General features: G+C 40.6%; 1 protein-coding gene across 3 annotated transcripts in view; it reads left to right on the forward strand.

Annotated features, from left to right (window-relative positions):
- Window positions 1-854: 854 nt before the first annotated feature.
- robo4 (roundabout, axon guidance receptor, homolog 4 (Drosophila)) overlaps window positions 855-25,251 on the forward strand; it is a 35,643-nt gene continuing 11,246 nt past the window's right edge. The window contains exons 1-14 of one of the 3 annotated variants that reach the window (XM_037547561.1): window positions 855-1,235; window positions 11,733-12,059; window positions 14,004-14,161; window positions 14,452-14,572; window positions 15,254-15,392; window positions 15,523-15,650; window positions 15,966-16,081; window positions 17,191-17,422; window positions 17,981-18,102; window positions 19,944-20,115; window positions 21,747-21,941; window positions 22,032-22,074; window positions 22,340-22,449; window positions 24,872-25,195. In XM_037547561.1, the coding sequence (XP_037403458.1) occupies window positions 1,025-1,235; window positions 11,733-12,059; window positions 14,004-14,161; window positions 14,452-14,572; window positions 15,254-15,392; window positions 15,523-15,650; window positions 15,966-16,081; window positions 17,191-17,422; window positions 17,981-18,102; window positions 19,944-20,115; window positions 21,747-21,941; window positions 22,032-22,074; window positions 22,340-22,449; window positions 24,872-25,195 (2,398 nt within the window). In that variant the 5' untranslated portion in view covers window positions 855-1,024. Of the gene's footprint in view, window positions 1,236-6,672; window positions 6,923-11,732; window positions 12,060-14,003; window positions 14,162-14,451; window positions 14,573-15,253; window positions 15,393-15,522; window positions 15,651-15,965; window positions 16,082-17,190; window positions 17,423-17,980; window positions 18,103-19,943; window positions 20,116-21,746; window positions 21,942-22,031; window positions 22,075-22,339; window positions 22,450-24,871; window positions 25,196-25,251 lie in introns of those variants that run through there. The other 2 variants (XM_037547562.1, XM_017691335.2) reach the window with 2 other exon arrangements.

Genomic DNA, 25,251 nt, shown 5'->3' on the forward strand with positions numbered 1-25,251 from the left:
ACTGACTAGTTTCATCCAAAGAACTTTGCTTCAGTTCTTCTCCCAATTTTTCTATCATCATCACCACTTTGCATGGCAAACTGACTTAGAAAGTTACAATTTTGGAGGTAAATCATAACAAGAGCGACAATATGGAACTCAGTTCTGCAGTCTATCATGAGTAAAGCATCACCATTGCTTAAGCATAAGCATTATAAAATTATGTCTCTCCTAGCTTGAGCTACGGAACTTATAAAGGTCTTACATTTTGATTAAAACAAAGTTTTTCGACGCTCCTACATACTAGGGCTAAACTTCTAGATCTTCCAAATGCAGAGGCTGGCCTGTGCCTACTTGCCTAAGACCCAAAATACTACTAGGATGCAAGGGGTTTGGGGGGTATTTGATGTTTTAAGAAGCAGAAACTTTCTCATTGTGAAGGATTTGATCAGTCAACTAGTAGACACTTGATTAATGGAACTGAAATGGAAATAACCCATCATCCCCTCCCTTTCCTTCTCCTCTCAACCGTCCCCCCCTTTCTCTCCCTTCCCCTCCCCTCCGCTCCTGGCCCCAAGTCCTGGCCTTGTTCTCTATCTGTGGGACGTGCAGAACGAATGACACAGATGTTGTTGGAGGAGACAGCATCCCCCGTCCCTCTCCTCCTCTCCTCCTTCTCCTCCTCTCCCTCGCTCCCAGCATGGGGTCTCCAACTTGTTTTTCAATCATTGTTTCCTCCAACTTCTTTCTTTCCCCCCCAAAAGAGAAAACAGAGAGGGCTAGAGGGTTAGAGAGAGAGGGAGCGAGAGAGCAAGGGAGGGAGGGAGGGAATGTGAACGCAAAGCATTATAAAGAAACATTCTTAAAAAAAAAACACATTCTTTATAGCAATCTCTGAATAACTTAGCACAGGTCTGAGGGACAGAGTGCTGCAGATTTAGGTTGTTGGGTTGGCGCTTGAGGGGAAGCCAGCGCCTCACATGCTTGTCTAAACGTGATACGAGGAAGAGAAGGGAGTTCCTGAGAGGAGCTACTCCATCTGAAGATGCATCTCTCAGCATGGCTTTTCTGGGCGGCATGCTTGTGCACCTGGGTGGAGGCTTCTGGCCGCTGCCAGTGCCGCTGCACCTGCTCGCCGGAGGAGCAGCAGCTACAGGTGGGACAGGGGTCAGAGAGGTCAGATGGCAGAAGGCGTGACCACCGCCGCCTGGCACACGAGCGTCCGTCACGGAAAGACAGGGGTCATCGCCGGAAAGGTAGAACGTTTTGTTTCTTTCTAAAGACTTTCACTCATTTCTTTGGATTCTAAGCAAGGGGCCCCGCAGGTTCTACAGCTTTATTAGTTACACTGGCTTTCTGAAGATGTTTTCCAAACCCGAGCCGATCATTATTTTAGTCGGCACCTCTTTAAAAGTTTCAAGTTGTAGCTCGAGGCGATGTGTTCAGGTGATCTACATAAAAAACATGGCTTTTCGGCGCTTCTAATAATAGGAAGATTGAAAAGATGATTGGTTATGCATGGATGAGGTTCTGCACGCTTGTTTCCGCTGTGATCTGAGAGAATTCCGTTTTCCCATCTCCGACGGCAATGTCACGGCTGCATTTGCAAAAGCTTGAAGAGAGTACCTCTCGGTGTGTAGGCATGGGGCTAGTGCATGAAATCAGCATTATAGATAAACTCTTTCAACAGAGTGATTTTGCGCTTGGTCACTGATTTCTCTTTTTATTATCACTGCTTTGAAGAGTTTGTAGTAGTTATCATGGTTCAGTTATACAATGCAAGCTGTGATGTTGTAACCCTAACCTCACACACACACACACACACACACACATATATATATATATATATATATATATATATGTGTGTGTGTGTGTGTGTGTGTGTGTGTGTGTGTGTGTGTGTATTAGGTGGTTGCTGAGGATTATGCCACATGTTGGGATATAACTGCAAAAATTGTATTAGAATCATTGGAAAAGTACATGGTGAGATTTAAGCTTCTCTAACTTTGGGTCATTGACCTCTGTGGAAAATGTTGTACATATAAAGCTAAATGTACCGACTTTTTTCAGCTGATATTTGCAATTTTTGGAGCTGTTATCCTAGATAATACGTTTAGTTTTGAAGCCAAGTAGGATATAAAGTCATTTTACAAAGGTTTAAGTCAACCATTCTTTGGATCAACTCTCTTGTGTAAAGTCAAATGTACACAAAGCCTTTTTTAAGTAGCAAAGTACTTGATATTTGGAAGACTTGCTACACAACAAATGATTTCAAAAGGATATTGGTATATTAAATATATATTAAAATATATAATCTATATCAATATTGGTATATTAAACCTCAGTACTGTCGTCTATAAAGTTAGACATTGCTTTGGATAATAATTTGGAAGCAGTGGAAGCAAAATTGCTTTTAGTTCCTGACTAGACTTAACCTGTGTGCAGAAATCATTCGGTTTGCTCTTTGCTGCTATTGAGTAAATCCTCTCGCAGGCCTTTGTTGCTCTTTCTCGTTGAGTGGCTGTGCGGTGGAATGCCGTCCGATCCGCTGCTCTGTCTTTTGTTGCGTCTGAAGGCTGGTCGATGTGCGGGCCGTCGGGGCAGTGATCTCGGGATCAATACGCGTCTATCACTGAAGCTGAGGCCATTTACACTCACAATAGACACTTCACTAAACGTCACTTTATTTAGAGCTTCCTTAAAGGAAAATGAACTGCCACTGCCTCTGTCTTTCTCTTCCTCCTTTCTTTTTGCTCTCCCTTTTCTCTCTCTCTCCCTCCATTCTCTCTCCTGCTATTCCCTTGAGACGGCATATTTACATAGGCTTTAAAGTAACCAGGGTCAGCTAGTAACAGTCTGTAGCAAACTTTTAGGGTCTTTACTAAATGTTTTTTGTTAGTGACTTCAATTGAGAGATACTGCAGCTTTCTGTCATGCTTAAGTCTTTTTTTTTCTTCTCTTTTTTTTTGCATTACGGTCTTGTCCTGTTGCTAGAAGGCAGAGGTGAGAAGTATGAGGAGTACAATTTACTATATTTACATGTAAACTATGTCCAACGGCATCCTCCCTAATTATTTGTTAGTAGTCTAATAGTCGTCGAAAATTCTAAATTCTAAGTCATCACAAATTTCTAAATAATGAAATAATTCATATGTTATAATAGCCATTTAGAGAGGCCTAAAACATATATTTTTAAATATGTTCATGGCAGAGGGCTGCACGCAGGGTGTTACAAGGCAAAATAGCACCTAAATAAATGCAACCTTTCAGATTTACTGCCATTTTCAGCATTACATGCAAAAACGAAGACACGTGTAGGTGCACTGACCGCTGACTGGGTCCCTCGGTCCTTATCACCACCATTTCAAGGAAATCTTAGTCTGTAAGTTTCTCTCCAAATCACCTTCTTATCAGTCCACTTGGAATGGCTTTGTTTACATCTCATCGCTTGAACTGTAAGACGTTTTTGAAAAAACTGGGGAAATTCCTCCTTAAGGTGCACCTATTACTGACACAGGCATTCAGTCCACACAGCTTGATCATCTCAATAGAACAGCGTTTCCAATAAAATGGGACACTCTGGAGCCACTGGGGAGTCTTAGGCCACCCTACCCAATGCTAAGGGCTAGCTTGGTGGAACTGTGTTCTCTGAAGTGATGGAAATCCATCCAGTAGCTTTGGGATAAGTTGAGCTTGTGATCATCCAACATCAGTACCTGACCTTACTAATGCTCTTGTGACTGAACACAGTCAAATCCCAGTAGTGGACAGTAACTAAGTAAATGTAATTAGTTTCTGCACTTAAGTAGTTTTTTCATATATTTGTACTTTACTTAAGTTTTTCCATTCTGGGCGACTTTTTACTTTCACTCCACTACATTTCAGAGTCTGATATCCGACTTTTTCCTCCGCTACATTTTGAGAAATCTGTCGTTCCTTTTGGTTTCTGTGTGTATAAAAACGTAACATGTCAAAACAAAAGAAGCTCAAAGCCAGAGCACCAATCAGGGCCCAGCGGTCACTTTGTTCTGAGCTTGTTTTGACCTGTTGGTCATACCGACCCAGTGCAGCACACGGTTCAACGTCAGCGCAGCAGCGTAAAAATTTGGGAGCACATACGTCACCTAAATGATGAACTAACCTAACTTTGTGTAAATAGACCACAATGTAGACCACATATGCAGTCGAGACTGGCCTGTTTCTTTTTTTCTGAATTTCTACAAACACCATTTCATTTTATAGTAAATTAGTTTGGGCTGGTTTATGTTTATGAACAGAGGCCTACAGATCAACATAGTAAAGGAGCTCATCTGTGATCCTGAGTTTAAAGCCAGTTTTTATTCAACTTAAACTTGGAACTAAGTTGTAAATAAATCTGAAACTGAAACTTTGCTTGTGTGTAAAAAGTGATTTCAGAGCCACTCGGTTCTCCCTGATGGAAACTGTTTACCTTCAGTGTTTTGTGCTTCTGATCATTTTAATAGACGTCAGCGTCACTAATTAATGACGTTCTATTAAAAGACTGGTTTACCAAGAGAGACGCTGGAGGACTTTCACCTGAAATGAGTTCATGAAGCCAGCAGTAGGACATCAGAGCCAGAATTACTCTTTTAGTACTTTTACTTTATACTTAAGTACATTTGAAGGTAAATACTTTAGCACTTTTACTCAACTTGAGGTCTAGAGTAAGGACTTCTACTTTTACTGGAGTAATATTTTACCTTGGGTATCTCTACTTTAACTCAAGTACATGGTTTGTGTACTTCGTCCACCTCTGTCAAATCCACACAACAATGTCCCAACATCTAGTGTAAAGCCTTCCCAGAAGAGTAAAGGCAAAACCCCTTTTTAATACCCATTATTTATAAAGGCACATAAGATGAGCAGGTGTCTATAAACATTTGGACATTGATGGATTTGATGGATTTCTGATTCTGCTTGGTTCCACTTTAGCAATTCACACTGAATCACTAATTCTTGACATATATAGGGTATTATAATGTCTTTGTGATGCACTAATTAAGCCTTACCAAGCCGGTAGTTGGTATTAAACTGGCTGCATTATTCAGCAATAACTAGGGCACTTGCATTATGTATCATAATCTTTTGCACAACATTTAAGCGTTCATTATTGTGCCCTTAGCCAATATATAAAAATATATATATAAAATTATATATAAATATATATATAAAATAGGGCGGCACGGTGGCGTGGTGGGTAGTGCTGTTGCCTCACAGCAAAGAGGGCCTGGGTTCGATTCCCCGGCCAGGGTCCTCTCTGTGTGGAGTTTGCATGTTCTCCCCGTGTCTGCGTGGGTTTCCTCCGGGTTCTCCGGTTTCCTCCCACAGTCCAAAGACATGCAGTCAGACCAATTGGACATGCTACATTGCTCCTAGGTGTGAGTGTGTGAGTGACTGTCTGTGTCTGTCTGTCTGTCTGTCTGCCCTGTGATGGACTGGCGACCTGTCCAGGGTGTGTCCTGCCTTCTTCCCGAAGACTGCTGGGATAGGCTCCAGCACCCCCCCCGCGACCCTGACGGAGAAGCGGCTTAGAAAATGGATGGATGGATGGATATATAAAATATAAAAGCCAATAGTAATAATACTCTTATTAAGCCTTGTTAAGGCCAAGTCTAGACCAAGACCATGAAATATAGGTTTGACATTTCTTCATGTTTTGGAATTGCATTGTGGTCATAATAATAAATGATTAAATACTATTACCCAGAGTTCAACTGTGCATTTTGACTTTTGGAAACAAATCAAAGTTGATGGTTAATTATTAAATACTCTCTTCATAATGCAAAGCAAGTACTCTATAAATGCTTTATTTACCCTAATCACTGTTTAATACAGTAGTAATAAGCAGCAAGCGCACGCCATGTTCACTTTCAAGGTTAAGCTTCTTTTCTCAGACCAAAAGTAACCAAAAAGAGAAGCGTATGAAAGAGCAAACTTTAGTTCCTCTGCTGATCCAATGCAATTGAGCAGAGGATTCATTTTTAGACTACTTTTGCTTCTGTTTGAGTCATTATTTCTAACTTACAGAATTTTTTAAAGATTGTGTTTAGGCTGCTGTTGAGAACCATAAATACTGCAGTGACTCTGTTTCGCATGACGTGTCAGCTTGTGTCACTGCAGGAGCTGAAGGCATTTCCATGTATTGTCTTGGAGCTGAGAGCCTCTGAGGCTTTCCTGTTTCTGAGGCACAGTAAACGGTTGTCATGTTTTCAAAACTGAGGAAAACACCCTGGAATTAAATGATGACATTTGGGTTCTTGATTTTAAGTGATTACATCTGGATGGATTTCCAAACAAAGTGAGGCCCTGCTGAGGTGCACTTTTACTACAGGGTCTGGGTTTAGGATTTATTCGGTGTGGAAGATTCACAAACAGTTCCTGGAAGCTACAGCACTACTGAGCTGGTGATTCAAAGCTGAGAGTTAGCTGTGTGATTGGCAGATGAGAGAGTAAACCCACCACTGGCATGTCACCTTTTCTGGAATTACTTCTGTTCCCACCTGTATTGAGTCAAGCCCCGCCCCCTGCACTGCGATTCGCTGCTTGGATTGGCTGCTGGTTCTTGCTCACATTCACGTCTTCTGACCAGTGTGAATGGAACCCTTCAGCCAATCCTAGCGCCGCGGGGCGGGGCTTGGCGGAAAACAGGTGGGAAAAAAAGCGCCGGTGCTCCGAGTTTATCGGGGAGTGTCCCGAATCCGGATGGCGCTTCGTTTAACCTGAGGAACTAAAGAGGGGAGCCTGAAACTTCACATTAACGCACCTTTATCATCTCCCTGTTTTAAAATGACCACCGACTGCCACGTGTAGGTGCTGAATGATGTTAGATGGTTCTCTGGAATCAATCACTGTTAGTACATGATGAGAGGAGAACTCGTTCTCAGGATCTACTGGATTCTTTCAGCGGTCCGTTATATTCAAGGTAAGAGTTAAGTGTGTGTGTGTGTGTGTGTGTGTGTGTGTGTGTGTCGTTGTTTTACTCGTTTAATGTTCGGAAATCTGCTTTTCATTGTGTTCTTGGAACCTTTTTTGTAGTGAGAATCTCTTGATTTCTGTTTTTTAACTGGCTTGATTTTCACAACATAAGTAACAATAAGTCCCATATAAAGTGAATGGCACACATTATATGGGGTGTCCTTAAAATAAAGTCGTACTTGACCGATTTATAGTCAACTCATTTTACTGCTATGTGTCTATTACTATTTATATATAATAACTTTACGTATAGTTTGATTTCCACATGTAACAGAAATCACGTTAATACAGCTAAAACAAAGTTAATGTAGCCCAACAGTAGAAAGAAGGACAGGCCAAATTGGCCCTTTTCATTAGGTAGCCGATAAAAGCCCCATTATTTTAAGTCTTGGTTCCACTAGGAAATGTGAATTCGTTTAGTGTGGGAAGCCACCTGCTGAATAAGGGTCTCTAGGGAGGTCTGAAGGACAAGTATGACATGGACTGGGTTTGGAAAACGTATGCAAATGTATGAGCTCCCGCAACACAGAGTTGTTGTTCAGTGTTAGTATTAATGTTTAATGTTTTTTTTAGAGTTTCTCAATAGTGTGTAAAATGCTTTAATGCTCTTCAGCTGTTGTGCATTGTTTTTTTTTTTGTTGTGAAATTCTTCCAACCCATAAAATGGTCAGAAGTGATATAAACCGTTAGTTTCCGCTTTTTCAGGAAATTGCTGTCCACGAGACAATAGAAATGTTTTTATAGTTGATGAGAGTTTTGCCAAGAATGTGTATCTCATTCCGATCAACATTGCTGAGCTGCTCGTTTGGCCTGAGTGACCTGGACAGAGCTGAACTCTTTGACAGAGTCTTATGCAAGGCTTCATGTCAAGTACCAGCGCTACAGGAAGTGGACCATGTCAGCTGGTGAGGTTCCTAAATGGTTCTTGGACTTGCGGTTTGGTGATAAAGCATTTAATTGCCCTAGAACCTCTGTGTATGTGGAGACTCTTCACTTTGACAATTCTCATTAACAAACACAGGTCATTAAAGGGCCTGTATTGTGGAAAACAGAACCTCCTCACTTTTTAAATCAAAAAGTTTGACTTTCAAGTGTAACTTTCACTTTACAGTCTATTTAGTCCATATATATGGAAACTAAGCCTCAATCACAGCCTCTTTTGAATGTATTGTTTTTGTGATGTCACAAAAGCCAACACACTGACTTTTTCAGTCTAGTCCCATTTTCAAGATCCGCCCATTCACACTGAAGTTAGAGTTTCAGCATGGACTGCTTTTTTGAATGAGACACAATACAGGGCAGCTGATCAGAAGAGAGCTCATTTACATATATCAGTCTTAAAGGCACAGTAACCAAAATAGCCTGTTTATCTCTAAGGGATAAAGAGAGTTTGGAAAATGGTTATATAGAAATTAATTGTGACTGTTTTGGCACATAAATCTACAGAAATGTTGAAAAAAAAAGAAACAAAATGTATGATATGGGTCCCATCAAAGGATTTTTAGGGACCCAAAAGCTGTTCTTCAATGGAATCACTTCAGCCTTTTTTTTAGCATCTTTACTTTAAAGAGTGTATGTGACACTTGTTTTATTAGCAAACCTTTGGCTCTGCCGGACAATGGATCACATGGACAAAACTTGATCAAGTGTTCGCTGCTTTGTTTCAAGAACGTCCCTCCCTTGATGATGTGATTGGCGTGTTTTGGCATGAGCACATAAAGAGGCCATTGTAAGTAGGCCAGTAATAGCAGTGGCCGAGTCAGTGACTGTGTTAGAGTGGACTCTGTGCACAGGTGACGGATGTTCTGTTGGTGCCTGATTGTATTTGTTAGTAAAGGCTCTTTGTTCCTCACACATGCCGAAAAACACCCCAAGACTCACTCTTTTCCCGCTCCACACAGGAAACTCCAGGTTTCCTCATTTTACTCATCAACAGCAGGCCATGTCAAGTGATAGAATTCTCATGCCAGCCAAGAATAGGAATTGTTTGTTTAGGTTGGCTGCATTGTTCGCATGGTGGTGTCCCCTGAGCTGTGGCCCAGATGACATGCTGATGTTCAAAGGAGGATGTACTGTATATCTTTAGAATCTCTATATAGCATGGGTGGGCAGCACTTTATTTGGATGGTCCACTGTAAATGCTTTGTAAATGCTCAGTCTGTCTGTAAGTAACAATTCAACTATCACATGTAAGTGAACTTCAAGTTCAGTATGAAAGATTTTATTAAATCCATCCCTAACCCTAATCCTAACCCTAATCCTAACCCTAATCCTAACCTCAAGTGAAAATCTACACCTACTCCTAACCCTAACCATAACCATAACCATACTGTTGTTGATAATTAATCAACTGAACATCACCAGAAAGTTTATTAGTGATTTAGGTATCAGTAGAGCATCTATAGGGGACCATCCAAATAAAGTGTGACCCATGGGGTATTTTTGCTCCACATATAGACCAGTCATGAAAACCATGGCCTGATCTATCCATTGAATTGCCTTTGTTTAAATCTTAAAACAGCTTCTGCTCAAATTTTAAAAAGTACTAGGAGTCAAGTGAAAAAAAGCCAGAAGTAGTCATTTAAAAGTCAGAGGCGTCAGGTTCTGTTTTTTCTAAACAAGTCATACATTTTTTACCTATAAACATTTCACACACAGGCTCAAAGGGATGTTTAGGCCTCAAATGCAAAAACAAACATTATAGTGGTAAACATATTATGACAATAGTACTTATCACATCCTCGGAAGACATGCTGTTCACCAAGTTTCGATTCATTGAAAACTCATTCAGCATGGTCACAGTCATCAGACTCATCTGTTCGGATGAAGGGAAGGGGTCCGAAGCACAACCAGCATTACAAAATGTTCTACAGCGTATTGTAAATTCTTACACATTTTCACCAGAGAGGTTTCCAAATCCCCAAATCTTACATAGTGCAGCTTACTTGAGCCCTTTTCTATCTAACCTCAGTCACATTTGGTTCATGACTAGAGGTGTAAACACACTCAGCACATGACTTGATGTGATTCATGATACTGGGTTTACTATTTGGTATTTACATGATATTTCAAATCAACTTTATATGAGTCAAACCGGAGGATTGGCCATGATGCACATTGTTATGCGATATTGCAGTTGCAATGTCATGATGTCACGATACACGGCAACATGCTTATTATTTACCATAGAGAATGGCTTATTTATAGAAACCGTCTTTTTTGAGGCAGTGAGATTTGTTTCAATGCATACTTTAGTTCAGTAATGAGCTTTTGATTTTATTTTGTTATTGTCATTAAAATGATTGCACTATTTGTAGGCCAGTTTCTGTTAGGTGCCATGGCGCTAACCAGAAGTGTGGTCTATTTGATATGCAGGTACAGTCATGTTTGGGCCACCCCTGGTCAAATTACATGTTGGTTATTTTGAAAATAAGTTTGCATCTTCTACCAGAAGCACATTTTGGCACAATGTGATGCACAGTTACTGTGTACTTGCTGAATTTAATATCAGAAAACATAAATGTGGAACTTTTGGAACATTTTATACTTAATCCTGCACTAAATCTGTGCACTAAAATCTGTAGATAAATATGATATATAATATATAATATTTAATATGATTTGAGTTTGCTTGTTGTAGAGATGTGTTACCTTGGAAGCAACAAAAAATAATTAGATAAATAACAAAACTGCATACACCATGTATGCACATGGTTTGCATAAACCCAGTTAAAAATATACAGTTATATACATTATTCCACGGCTAATATTGTATGTGAAGGTTTACAAAATAGCAGGAGTACTGTTAACACTGAAACCTCACTAAACAGCCACAGAAATCACCCTCACTCATCATCAAGCTAGCAAAATGAAGACTAAAGCAGGGAAATCCTTTTCTTTGCAGTGGTGCTGATAGGAACCAGGGGCATGTGTTTAGCACAAATATATAGCCATTTAATTTACTACCCAAAACCACCAGAGAGCCTACACCTGACGTCAAAGTTTTAGAAGTGATACTGATGAAGGTAAAATAGTAGAAAATCTGAAAACTGTACATTTCTTTATGGTTTCTATTGCTTTAAAACACCCTGCTTGTACCCCATCACCATGAATTGAGTAAAATAAATGGATTAACGGGACATTTTAGGCCAAAACTTTAGCACAAGACTATCATTAAAAATGTTTCAGGCATCACGCAGCATATTCATAACCATTTATGAGTTATCATGTATTATCTTTCTGTGAGGGTGCATTTAGAGGCATTGGACTCTTCAGATGTCTGGTTCCTATCACTCCCATTGTGAACAATGGTGAGTTGAGTTTCTCTACAATGGAGCATTTCACACCAAACCACTCTGAATTACTTTGTTTATATTTTAACCATTTAAAAATGTGGAACTTTTTCCAAAGTTTGGTAAGGCGTTCCCCTTTAATATCCCAGGCTTATTACATACTAAGGCTTATTATTCAGCAACTACAGGGACGTCAATGCAAACTGGTAGAGCTGTTACTCGGTTATAGAAGTGTATTATTCAGTCTTAGCAAAGGTTTGGATGACTAATCTATGCTCCACCTACAAGTGCATTCTGTCATAGCAACTGTACAAGCTTTAAAGAAAAAAAAGACCGAGTTTTTTTAAGTGTGAAAATGCCATTCATTTTTTTATGTATGTGAAAAAGTAAGACTTTGGATTAAACCACTCTATTTTTGATTGTGCAGTTGGGCTAACATCTTTTACCTCTCACTGTATTCTTCAGGTTCCAGGCCACACCCAGACGAAGAGGTCCCCCAAATAGTGCACCACCCTTCAGATGTGGTGGTGCGGGTGGGTAGCCCCGCCACGCTGTCGTGTCGGGCCGAGGGCAACCCCGAACCCTCCATCCAGTGGCTCCGCAATGGTGTCCCCCTAGAACCAGAGAAGATGGAAGGGCAATCACGACCCATCATCCTGCCTGAGGGCAGCCTCTTCTTCCTCAGCGTGGTCCCTGGGAGGAAGAGCCAGTCACATGAAGCAGTGTATGCCTGTGTTGCCCGAAACAGTGCTGGTACCGCTACCAGCAGGAATGCCTCTCTGCATATCGCAGGTGGGCTTCAATTCTACATCAGTTCTTTCTGTTTTAGCGGCTTGATCTCAAAGGGTCAGTACGTGGGCCCATGCTTCAGGTTCTAACTACAAACTTTATATATCAGTGTTCAAAAAAAAAGGCAAAAAAATACAAAATATTATTTTTTATTTAAATTCGTACGAAGAGATTTTATTCTAAGCAATTTTGAAACATTTCTGTTGGTTTATTCATCACAAAATGTGCATACAATATAAAGCGCATGTGATGATGTAGAAACAGAAAAATTGGATAGACTTTTTTGGGCTGCCATGATGTACGCTTTATAGTAGTTTCTTAATAATTCATAGCAGATGATGCTTATTAAGTCTTAAGAATAATAACCTCAAACTGTATGGTTAATTACCACAGACAAGTATTTCCTTGTATTTCATGAAATAAAACAGAAAAAAAACAACGAAGACAACTGCATTGTGTAACCATTTTATGACAAATGAATCGGAATAAATGCTTGTTTTTCACAATAACCTACATTAAAGCTAAGAAAGTTCTTCCTTCTCTTTTAAAGTTTCCATTATGGAGAAACAAAGTTTAGTTTTATTCCAATTTGCTATTCATAGGTTTAAAATACACATGGAACCCAAAGCGCCGTTCAGGTTGTCCCCTCTCTGAGAGACTATCTCTGAGATCAGTGCTGTTGGTGCTCCTCTGCTTAATTGAGACAGAAGTCGATGAAGCGCAGCAGTATCACTTACTATTCAAACAGGCACTAAAACAGAAGGTCAGAGGTGGCCGGGACATGCGGAAGACTATCAAGATAGTCTGTGAGATTAGCTGGGGTCAGAAGATTTTGGGGTCATCGTTTGCCCTGCTTCCTTGGGCAAACAGTGCACTAATTGAGCAGTAACTGCGTGCTGTGTTTGCAGCTCAAACACACTCCTGCTCACTGCATTCCACAGCACACACCCGACAGAGACATCAAAGTAATGTCCACTGCCAGCACACGAGGGCAGACCTTTCTTCACTGAATTGTGTGCCGAATGAATCAAATGCTATGTACTCGGTTACTATGCGCAACAAGGAGGAAACAAATGTTAAAACCCTTTAATTGTTATTGTAGATATTAAGGTCATGTATTATGATACTTTTACATTTAAGTGCCTACTATTTTATCCTGCTCTGGGAACAAGGCAGCTTCGTGACAGGGCATTCATTTAGGAAAGTGCCCTACTTGTACTCTGTATTCTATGAAAAGATGCCAAGAAGGATTCTTTGGGGCAGTGCCAAGCCACTTTTGATTCCTTAAAGAACCTTTCAACTGAATGAACTGAAAGATTTTCAACCCTTTATCGAATGCATTATCAATGGTGTTTTAAGCCATTAAAGTTATTAAAATATACAAAGAATCAAAGTAATTTCATAAATAACCAGGATTCATTTTTTAAACAAAGCTGCTGATACTAGTAAAAGTGTATACTCTAAAATATTTATGCTAAAAGACCGAACTGATAATAATATAATGGCCTTCTGGTCATTAATATTTCATACCCATTGAATACTAAACATGTAAGTGTTCCCAAATAAACACACACACAAAAAAACCCATGCATTCCACTGTTGCACAGTATTGCTTCAGGGCAACATACATAATTAAGCACGCTCCCAAAAACTGCCACCCACCTAAAAAAAAAGCCCATCAGGAGATAGCATGACTAAATTCAGGCTCTTTATTGATTTATTCAAACGTCTTGATTGATTCTTTGCCACTGTAAAGTTGAGGAAACTTCAGGGCAACATACAGTAGCGGGTTCAACAACCTCTCATTGGAAAACTCTTTAGGGAAACAGAAGTAGTTCTCCTTTGGAACTGTTTTTTGCCAGCTTTATTTTCTGTTTACTTCCAAAGCCCTTGAAATGCTTGTGTTCCTATAGAACAGAGCACTGAAGAGATTGTTTTGGTTTGCAGCTCTGCGTGATGAGTTTCGTGTGCAGCCCAGTGATGTGGACGTAGCTGTGGGTGAGGTGGCAGTGATGAACTGCAGCCCACCTGTAGGACATCCTGAACCCAATGTCTTCTGGAAGAAAGATGGCATCCTAATCAACACCACAGACGAGCATTACACTGTGAGACTTTACATCGTACTCATTTAGATTTGTGTCTGCTGTTATATCAAGGTTATAAAATACATGAAGATGGCAAATAGTTCGCCAATTAACTTTCAAAGGCTAATTTCTCTGATTTTGTCATCCGAGTGTTGGGTTATGCCCCGCCAGCCTGCAGGATTTATCAGTAGGGGGTGCTAATACACAGTCTGTCACAAAGAGGATCCAGCTCACTGGCTTGTGATGAGAACGCAGGGGAGCAAAACTATTCCTGCGATCATTTCCCACTCTTATCTTTGTTTAATGATCAGGAGCTCAATGGGAAGTTGATAATAGCTCCGGCTCGGAAGCAGGACTCCGGAGTGTATGTGTGTGTGGCCTCAAACATCGTTGGAGTCAGAGAAAGCAATGCAGCCATGCTGTCAGTCATGGGTAAGCCACATTATAGTTCTCTATTTGCATTCACACTGGTCACCCCCTGCATGTGGTGTTGGCTGAACCTGCAGGGAGTAAAAGTGTGGAGGTGCTGTGTCCTTGACTCTGTTCTCCTCCTATATGGCCTGCTGTTAGTGTGTATGTGTGTGTCTGTGTGTGTATGTGTTTGTATAGATGTGTGTGTGTGTGAGGGTGGACAACATGGACAGGCTGCTGACTGGCTACAGCTGCTAAAGGATTTTTACATAAATTGTTATGGCTGTATTGATTTAATAAGACAATAATGCGGTGGGTCCACCAGACCAAACACATCAACACCACACAAGGGTTAAAATGCTTTCTATTACAGTATGTTGGTATGGATCTATAAATACTGCAATCACATTGCAGTGATCTCAGTTAAAAAATGGACATCAAACCAGTGCTGTAGTAAAGCAGTGGCCGCTTGCACAAATCATCTTTAAAAGTATTTATTTTCAGTTGAATTCTTGACATCTTGAAACTTTGACTTTAACTTAGGGTCCAAAACTTAAACTACAATTATGGATTTTTTTTTCACTTTGTACTTGAACGTTTCAATGAAAAGATTTTATTCAGCTCACAAAATTCACTTAAGATGTTTTATCCAAGTGACCACAGACCCTTAAAGTGACCATGCATGACACCTCTCCTTCTTAGAGAAGCCTGTGATGCTGATTGAGCCGCAGGATGTTTCTGTGCGGCTGAGCGAGTCAGCTCGGTTTTACTGCAAGGCTCAGGGAGACCCCACGCCTGAGGTGAAGTGGAGCAGAGAGCAGGGGGCGCTACCCAACGGCAGGTCAGAGACACAGGCCCACACATTCTACCACTCAGTCCAGTGCATTTTGTTATTCTTTGTGGCAAAATGTAGCTCTTATTTTAATGCTTGTTAGACTAAGAGTTCTCTTTACCCTGTGTAATGGTATTAGGTATCTGGTTAACCCAGACCAGAGTCTTCAGATCCACTATGTGACGTTGCAGGACGCGGGCAGGTACACCTGTACTGCGGTCAATGACGTAGGAGTGGCTACAGCCAGCGCTCAGCTGTTTGTTGAAGGTAAAAGACGAATGAAATAACAATCAGTATCCCAGCATCATAAACCAAACTGGACAGCTATGTTTTTTTCAATGTGTAGTTCACATTTTTCTTTAGCACCATTTAAACATAAATGCTGCCATTTACATTATATCAAGATTTCATAGTGAAATGGATCAATTGAAATTGTCCAAAACTGGAAAACATCTTTTTATATTAATGTACATTATATTAAAGTTTCATTATCCTGTAGAGTTTCCATTTTGGAAATAATTAGTGATGATATGTAAGTTTGAAAAGCTACTATTGGCTAAGCTTGAGTGCTGTATGTTCCAGATGCAGGCAGCAGCAGCCAGAGGGAGCTGCATAAAGAGCTTTCTGCTCTACGGGTCAGTCTGGAGAACGTCACTGTTCTGAGAACTGCGTCTAATGTTTCACAGGTCATGTGGAAGGTAATTTGCAGACTGTATTCCTGATTACACAGCAAGTGTCAAGCATAGAGATTACTGTATAAACCATAATTATCTTTCCATTTGATGCGACAACAGAGCAAAATGTAAAAGATCTCATAGCCTGCTTTATCCTTAACCACAGTAGATGTCATTAAATACTGTATTTAATAATGAAGAAATACGGAACCATCTAATTGTCTGCCTTTCCTTCCACAAGCATTATTTCTCTGCTAAAATGGATTACACAGAGTTTTTGAAACACCACAGGTGGGATATGTATGGCACTGTGAGTTGTCAAACTGTTTACTTCAGATTCCCAGGCTTAGCTCAAACTGAAATACCTTAATGACGGACAAGTTGACATTTGTAATCAAACAAACAAGCAAACATAAAAGCCCATCTGACTAAAAACCGCTTAAACATAAAACTTTGAATAAAACATGACAAATACATTGAATATCATTATTGTTTATAGACACCTGCTGTCCCAGAATTTCTCCTGAAACTGGAGAGATTAATTGGGAATATTTCTCCTTTTGCTGTAGTAGCAGCCTCTACACCTCTGAGAAGGCTTTATTATAGATGTTGGAACATAGCTGTGAGAATATGATGGTTTTTAGCCACAAGAACATTGTTGAGGTCTGGTACTTATGTTGGATGATTAGTTCTAGGTCACAAACACCACACTGACTCATCTCAAAAGTATTAAATTGTGCTCCATCACTCTAGAGTGCACAGTTCCACTGCTCCACAGCCCAATGCTGAGGGTCTTTATAAGTCTCTAGCCAATGCTTGGCTATTGGCATGGTGAGCTCAGGGTCCCGCAGCTGCTCCAGTGTGTTGTATTTTATTGGCAGTTGAAGACTTCAATTGAGATTTCAGCTGGCGTTTCACAAGCTTAACAGTGAACTATAAACTGTAAAGAAGATTATATTTGTTTCTTCTCCTTCTTCTTCTTTAAACTGTGCACTATGCGTTTCAGTTTCTAATGACTTGGCTCTGTGAGCCCAGCAAGATCTTTTTTTTGTGATTCCATCATGTTCCACTTTTCCATTAATGGACACTGTGTTGAATGATATTATTTGTTCTTTTTTCTTCCTTTTCACCAGCTTCAGTCACCACCCTCTCCAACGCACTACCTGGAGGGCTTTGAGGTGCTGTACCGCTCCCTGCTGCCTGCCAGTTCAGACTGGGCTGCTCAGAGAGTGCCCCAGCCTGCACTCCAGACACATGTGGGACCTCTAAAGAGGGGCTACAAGTACGAGTTTAAAGTCCGCCCATACGGGGGTGATCTATACGGCAGAGAGAGCAACACCAGACACCTGAGAGTTCCAGAGACGAGTGAGTTCTCACAACTGACTCACTAGTGGTGACTAAATTCGCATAACATACTATTGGTAAATGAAAACTATGCTACAGAGCTTTTAGTATGCTGGTATGTCATTCAGCCTCAGAAGCTACATAATGTCCCTGTTCAAAGAAAAACAAGTATCTCCAAAATAGTAACTGGATTTGTATTGGTCTATTCAACAATAAAAAAATGGAGATGCTTTTTTGTTGCGCGGTGATTATAAGCACAGCTATTTATGATTGCTTAACTAGACTACAAGCTTCCATTACTTTTCTTTTTAGCTACATTAGTCTCAGTTCGAAGCTAAAGAAGTAAATCTGTCTTGGCTGCTATTGTGGTTACATGACTTAACACAATAAATAAGATTTTTGCTCAAACCGTCACATAAAAACACACATTAGTGAAAGATATTACATTAGGTTATATGCATAGAATCATCTGCTTAGTTAGCGTTTTGTGACCACACTGACTGACGTCTTGATGAAACTGATGATGCTCGATGTGAAAATGACTTGTCATGAAGTGATGGTTACGCTCACTGTCCACAGTTCCCAGTGCTCCTCCTCAGGAAGTGTCCATAATGGTGTCCACGGACCGTAACGACACAGCCCATCTAAGCTGGCTGCCTCCACCTCATGAGGCTCACAATGGGATTATTCAAGGATATCAGGTAACACACACACACACGCACACACACAGACTAAAACCTACATCTATTATTACACTGAAAACTAACTTTTGTTCTGACCGAGTCGTATGTGTCCCATTTTCATGCTGCCCATTCTATAACAGGCGTCTGTCAGAGACAGATTGGCGAGTCAGTTTAAGTCAAAACGGATTCTAGTATCTGATCAGATTCTGTTACAATTTCAACCTGAAATTTCAGCAAAATAAAGCAGGTCACATGACAGCATCAGTCACAGGTAGCCTAGCTTTGTCATCCGAACAAGAACATGTGGCTTAGTACTATTATAGAACCAGGACAGAGAAAGTCTTGCCTCTGTTGAGCTTTCAGCTCAGGTTGCTTAAGTTGTAGCACATATGTTTAAAAAAGATGAGTCTTCATGGGTTTTTTCAGTAAAGGGAATGGTTCTTTTCAGAATCATGAGTTGTATATAGAACCATTTCATGTTTGCCTGGTGAAATGGTTCATTAATGGAGAATCTATTGTTCTATATAGATCCTTTATAAAGAACCTTAAACTGTGCAAAGCATGGCATTTGTATGAATGCATTCTGTCTTTGCACGTTACGTTTTACAAATGTAAGCACTGTAATAAATCGGACTAATTTATCAAGCTAACCATAAAGAAGCTAAGCTAATGAACTATCTAGCTAACTGACCTGTTCACCTGAAGTTCACCTGTCTGCAAGAAGGAGATAGAAATGACAGCATCTTCCAGATGATGAGGACAGCTTCAGTCAGATGTTTTACTCACTGCCGTTCTCACTGCAGGTTTGTTTTAGGGATTTCTGTTTAATCTGTTTAATAAAGTTTAGAGACGATTGTGGTTGGCTGAGTGCCAGCAATCATAATGTGGCAAATATAGTTTTTATGATCTACTTTTGGACACTTTTGCCCTGTACTTGATATTTCCTTTTTTTGGCCGGTGGGCTGGGAACAGAGAATAAGAATCTGCGGTCATGTTGTCTTCAAAACTAGCTCATTTAAAGCTTAGCAGGTTTAAAATAAAAAATAAAAAAGCTTGTACACCAGTACAGCCAGTACTCAAGGTTTCAATATTAGTAATGAAAAATAAAAGTCTATCATACAAACCCTAGTTGAAAGTAATTAGACTCGCAACATTTAAGTAAAATTCTGGTATTTCGGGGTAACTCAACAAATGTCACGACTCCCTTTGGCTCTGAGGTCTCTTTAGAGTCCATCTTCCAGAACCCCCTGGGGGATCACATGACTCCTGCCTCACTCTCACGCTCCGATCAGGGCTCAAGCTCTCCAGAGTACTGATCATGTCCACCTGCAGCTCAAAGGCTAGGTTCTTTGGTCTGAGGTATGGTATGGTCTAGTGGTTAACACCTCAGCCTTTTACACTGTAGAGTGGGGTTATATCCCCACCTGGGTAAGCACCCTACACTATACCAATAAGAGTCCTTGGGCAAGACTCCTAACATCGCCTTGGCCTACCTATGTAAAATGATCAAATTGTAAGTCGCTCTGGATAAGAGCCTCAGCCAAAATGCCGTAAATGTATTGTTTTTGTATATAGAGCTAATGAGCATTCATATCCGTTTTGTTTTTCTGGTGCTGACTTTTTGCCCTGTTGTTGACTGACCCTTTTTCGGATTGTTTGCCTGTATGTTTTTGCTTCTGTGTTTTTTCGGCCTTCTTGGATCTGACCTATGCTTGTTTATTGACTTCGATTTTGTGTTGTGTTTTCATTAGTAAAGCCTCTCATTCTACTTTTACCTGCGAGCATCTGCGTCATTCTGTCTTGTTACATAAAGAACTGCCTGTCTCAGTCTCATGTGTGGTGTGTGTTGCCTCTCTCAGGTGTGGTGTGTACAGGAAGAGGATCAGCAGTATCTGAACTGGACAGTTGACAGTGGCACGCACAGTCTGGAGATCAGCCCACTGCAGCCTGGCAAGCATTACTGGCTCAGAGTGGCAGCGGTCAATGGGGCCGGTATTGGAGCCCAGAGCAATCCATACAAACTGCTCATAGGTACACAGATTATTCAAACATCTATTTATTCAAAAGTCTATTAAAAAATTAATTAAAAAATCATACTCTCCAAATCTTAACCCTGTGTAATTACTCAAATGGGATTACATACATGTGTAATGATTCCAGCACAGTATTGAGAAGTCTAAACATATTTTGTGGAAAGCATCTATCAGAGTAAAGTGGGCAGGGATGGGGCAGGGTTTGTGCTACGCATACAGCCATGTGTGAGGCAGACTCTCCAGGCTGATTAGAATCCACATTCCCATTTAATCCAAAAACCAGAGTCAAAGTCAAAAACAGTCCAGAGGCCAAAACACTAGAAAAGTCCAAAACCAGCAAAAGCACCAAAGGGAGATTCAGAAGAAGACAAAGAGTACAGAAAAGGGTCAAGGCAATCCAAAACCATAAACAATGAGGAGCCAAGGCTTGGCATGCCAATAGACTGGCAACACTTTGCACTGAGTAGTGGATTGAAGGTCCTTAAATAGTCAGGTGAAATGAGCTGCAGGTGAGGGGTCAGGGTGCAACGAGGGAGAATGTCGGTATTCGGGTGAGGCTGACCTCTGGTGGCAAGGACAGGTATCACACCTGACCCCATGCTTTTATTCTGAAGTCACTTATAAATTCTAGGCTAGGTGTGGACAGTATTACGGTTTTGAATGTTATTACCATTAATCGGTTTTATATCAAACTGCATTACAATGTGCTTTTCTGATCATATTGTGGATGTCAGTACATTAAAGAACCCTGAACAACTCTGTGTTTCATTAGAAAGACAGCATGATTAGTTCTGTTAAATTGGATTGAGTGTTGTTGCAGTATGTGAAGCATTGAATAAAAATCAATGTTTTCTCTCTTTTTTGGCACTGCTGGTACTTTTTTGCCATAACTACATCCACCAGGCTTGACATTATGATCACCTCCTTGTTTCTACACGAATTGTCCATTTTATCAGCTCCACTTACCAGATAGGTGCACTTATACTTTTACAGTCCCACAGGACGCTGTTGGCTGGATAATTTGGTTGGTGGACTATTCTCAGTCCAGCAGCGAAACTGAGGTGTTTAAAAACTCCGGCAGCACTGCTGTGTCTGATCCACTCAGACCAGCGCAACACACACTAACACACCACCACCATGTCAGGGTTGCCGCAGTGCTGAGAATGACCCACCACTCAAATAATACCTGCTCTGTGAGGGTCCATGGGGGTACTGACCACTGAAGAACAGGGTAACAGAGTATCAGAGAAACAGATGGACTACAGTCTGTAACTGTAGAACTACAAAGTGCAGCTATACAGTAAGTGGAGCTGATAAGATGGACAATGAACGTAGAAACAAGGATAATGTTATGCCTGATCGCGTATATTTATCAAAACTAAGAAATTAAATATCATAATTCTTATCATGTGTCATGAAAAAGTGTTATGTATTTTTATCATTTTTGTCACATTGCACATCCCTGATCTCCTATAACACAATAAATACATAGCATTTATTAACCTATAACATTTTATTAACTTTCTGTATCTGAAGGTTTGAATCTGCACTTTTGGCATTTATTGTAAACAAAAAGACGAAGTATAGCAGAAATGCTATGATCATTCTCTCTATCTCTCTTTCTATCAGAGTCGAGGCAGCCATCAACGTCATATCACAAAAATGCGCTGAATCTGTCTGATGTGTTGGCAATAATAAGGGAGCCCATATTTATTGGCAGTGTTGGTGCCCTCTTGTGGTGCGCACTAATGGCTGCAGCTGTTTGTCTGTATAGAAAACACATCAGACCTGCCAATCTGGGAGGAGGACATCACAACAGAGCAGGTCAGCATCAGCTTCTGGACATTTCATTTGTCACTGCATTTTATTTATATTATGAGATTAAAGTTGTCAATGCTGTGTTTCTTGGTTTAGGTTTATACCGACTGGCTAGTGAGGATTTGATAATCAAGCACAGGTATGAAGGGCTACTGATTATGTTTAAAACTAGGTTAAAATAATCCCGTTATTACATGTTAATTTAATTTAATGAAAATGAATATTAGATTAGAGTTATTGTAAACCTTTGTAAAAAATAAGTATATTATAGAACATAGTATGAATAAGTTATAGTAGTTATTTAACATAACAATAAAGTCTTAATATTAATCGCTGAATAATTATCCTTGTTAAGAAATCTGGTCGGTGTGAAATAGTGTGTTGGTTCCTTATCTGTTGGTTAGGATGGCAGCTCCAGATTCTCCGTGGATCTCTGGAGGCTGGAAGCCAGACACCAGCAGTGATCAGTACCGGAGCCTCTGGGCCCAGGAGAATCAAGGCTTGAAGAGAACCAGTGAGTCTGAATTTGCTATCACCGCAGCGCTGACCAACAGCATTTCTAGTGCTGTGCTCATCTTCATTTTCTCATATATACTGATGGAGAACTGTAGCTAATTATCCTTAAGCCTTAGGTAGTATTATAGTTAAGTGGCAAAGAATTAATTGCGCATAACTGCTGTTGGAGGGTTTGCCACATGTGCACGAGGTAAGGGCCGCTGCACAGCAAGTCCCACAGCAGTTATGACTTGTGATGTGAAACACTGAGTTCTCACGGGAAAAAAGAAACGGAAAACAGAAACAAAGGAGGCCTTGCACCTGCCTGGTCTTTAGAAAAAGTCACAAGTCCTTTGTAGACAGAGACCCAGTCAAAATAATGTTGAGATCAAGACAGGATTGAGATCTGGAGACTCGAGTCCTCCACCACTGCCCTTAGATTTCAAGGTGTTGTTATTTTGCTATGCATTTGATTTACCTGAATGATCCAGCTACCCACCACAACAAAGCAACCTGTCTAGGGTGTTCAACCTAATGTTACAGTTAAGGGGTTCACTGGCCTGCCCAAGTGCCAGCTGTGAAGCTGGACAACCCAAGCATTGAGATGAGCAGGTTCAAAAGGGAAGATAAATAGACACAATAGTAGGATGTAACAATTCCCTACTTGTTTGATGGGCATTTGGGTGCTCCTCTGCCCCACCACATGTACTGTTACTAGGCCTCACTCCTGCCTCCACTCTGGGTTCAAATCAGAAGCTGTCTTCTTAAAGACATGCCTCTTCATCTGAACGCACCTAACCCACACCTAACTATATTTTATGTGGGATTATATAATGACCTAATTAAAAGTGGTTACATCAAACAGTATTTGTTAATCATTCTGTTGCAAGTATTGTTCAATTTCCCCGAAGGAGTAAAATATCTTTTTCTTTCCTCAAACCAAGGCTGTACACATAACAATAGCTGTCTGTCAATTTCAAGTAATAATACACATCTCGACGGTATCTGTGGAATTGGCTGTAAGTTGAATCTGCACTTTGTCCAGATTTATTTGCAGCCGTTTTGAATGAGCTTTGGGTTAGAAATAATTAACCTTTTCATGCATGAATAATGTCAATCCTTGAAGGCTGATGACAACTATTGAACTATTTCTTTCAGGCGTCCATCCAGGTAAACAGCAGCATTCAAACATCGAAATAGAGCAATACTGAACATTTCAAGGACGTGCGAATTTACAGATGTCTTTTAATGATATCTGAGTGAGAAGTGATTAAGCAGCGTGTTGAAGTGTGAAAAGAACAGGATCTAGGCGGGTTAACTGACCAAACCTTTCTATTGAGTTTGATGGAAAAGTGACAAAAAATAAACATAATTGAATTATTGTGGTTAATTATTATATTTGTTTTATATTCTAGGTCCAGTCCCATTTCTTCTTTTTACCACTACCCCTTGTTTTTGAGTGTCACCCTAACTGAGTTACAAGGGGTAGTGGTTGAAATCTTGCCCTATGAAATGGGAGAATCCTCAAATTAAAATTTTTTTTTAAAATTGTTTCATTTACAGGGCTACTGACGGTGCTCTGTAGGCGACCCGGGCTGTCTTCAGTGATAGTAGAGAAGGGTAAAGTTCAGCTCCTCACTGCTGGGCTTTAGTTCCATCTAGGGCATCATATGCTTTCAAAGAGGGGGGGCAATTATTTATTATCACCCACTGCTAATTCATTGGTGATACGAAGCTGAAGTCAGTAATTCACTTCTTGTTTGAATTTTCCCAATCCACCTTAAATGGATCAGCAGTAATGTACTGGCACTTGTGCCAGAACTGCTGGGTTATTTAAGGTGAAACGGGAAAGTTAGCTAGCTAGCTACTGAGGCATTAGGTAGAAAACGACCATAATACACTGAAACGACATTAAACTACGATAATACAGTGGTCATTGTTATTTTTCTAATGGAGGAAATTCTCACATTTGTGGGTTTCTTTGGTCGTTCGTGCAGCCATCTGGTTTTTCTTTTCTTTTTTACTACACTCTGTTTGGAGTGTGCCTCTGGAAAACCTCTGTTTGGAGGGCCATGTAGCCCTAAGACTTCGCCCTACCCCTCTATCTCAACAAAAATTGGGACATAGTAACCCTGGATTTGAACGTGCGAAACAGAAGGCTAAGAGGTAGGAGCAAGGAGTGAACTGGGACTGGGCCTAAGTCTTCTTGTAAACCTTTAAAGTCATGTGTCCAGCAAACAAGCAAAACCCCGTAAATGTTAAGTGAGTGAACCTTTAATCTTCACCTTGAATTCTTCAATCTCTCAGGCGATGTCTGTCCTCAGAATAGCACTCAGCTTCCTAAAGCTTGATTCATCCCTGCAGTCCTCATCACTCCTAATTAGCATCAATGTTGAGGGATGTTATGTAAATGTGTCCTCTGTCTTCCCCTGTGCTGACAGCTCTACCCATAACAGCCAAAAATGACTCAAGCCCTCTGGAGGCAGCTGTCCCCATAGTACCAGACAACCGTGGCGTCTACGGCACCTTCTACGTGGATCTGACCAGTAACAATCTGAAAACGTTTAACAGTCCAGCCCAGCGCCCCAAAATGCCCCACAGCAACACAGAGCAGCATCAGAACTCAGAGACCATACGCATCTGTCAGCCTGTCGCCAAGGCACCTGTAACCAAGGAGGGGCAAGTGATGCCATGGAAACGGGCCCTCCCAGCCCAGCCCAATATGGGAGTTCGAAAAGAATCCTGGGAGAAGAACTGCAAAAGAGGTGAGAGAGATAAACAAAGCTTTTTTACATTTGTTCATTCCTAGCTCCGCCCCTTC

Source organism: Pygocentrus nattereri, chromosome 18 (genome assembly GCF_015220715.1).
Source record: "Pygocentrus nattereri isolate fPygNat1 chromosome 18, fPygNat1.pri, whole genome shotgun sequence".
NCBI lineage: Eukaryota > Metazoa > Chordata > Actinopteri > Characiformes > Serrasalmidae > Pygocentrus > Pygocentrus nattereri.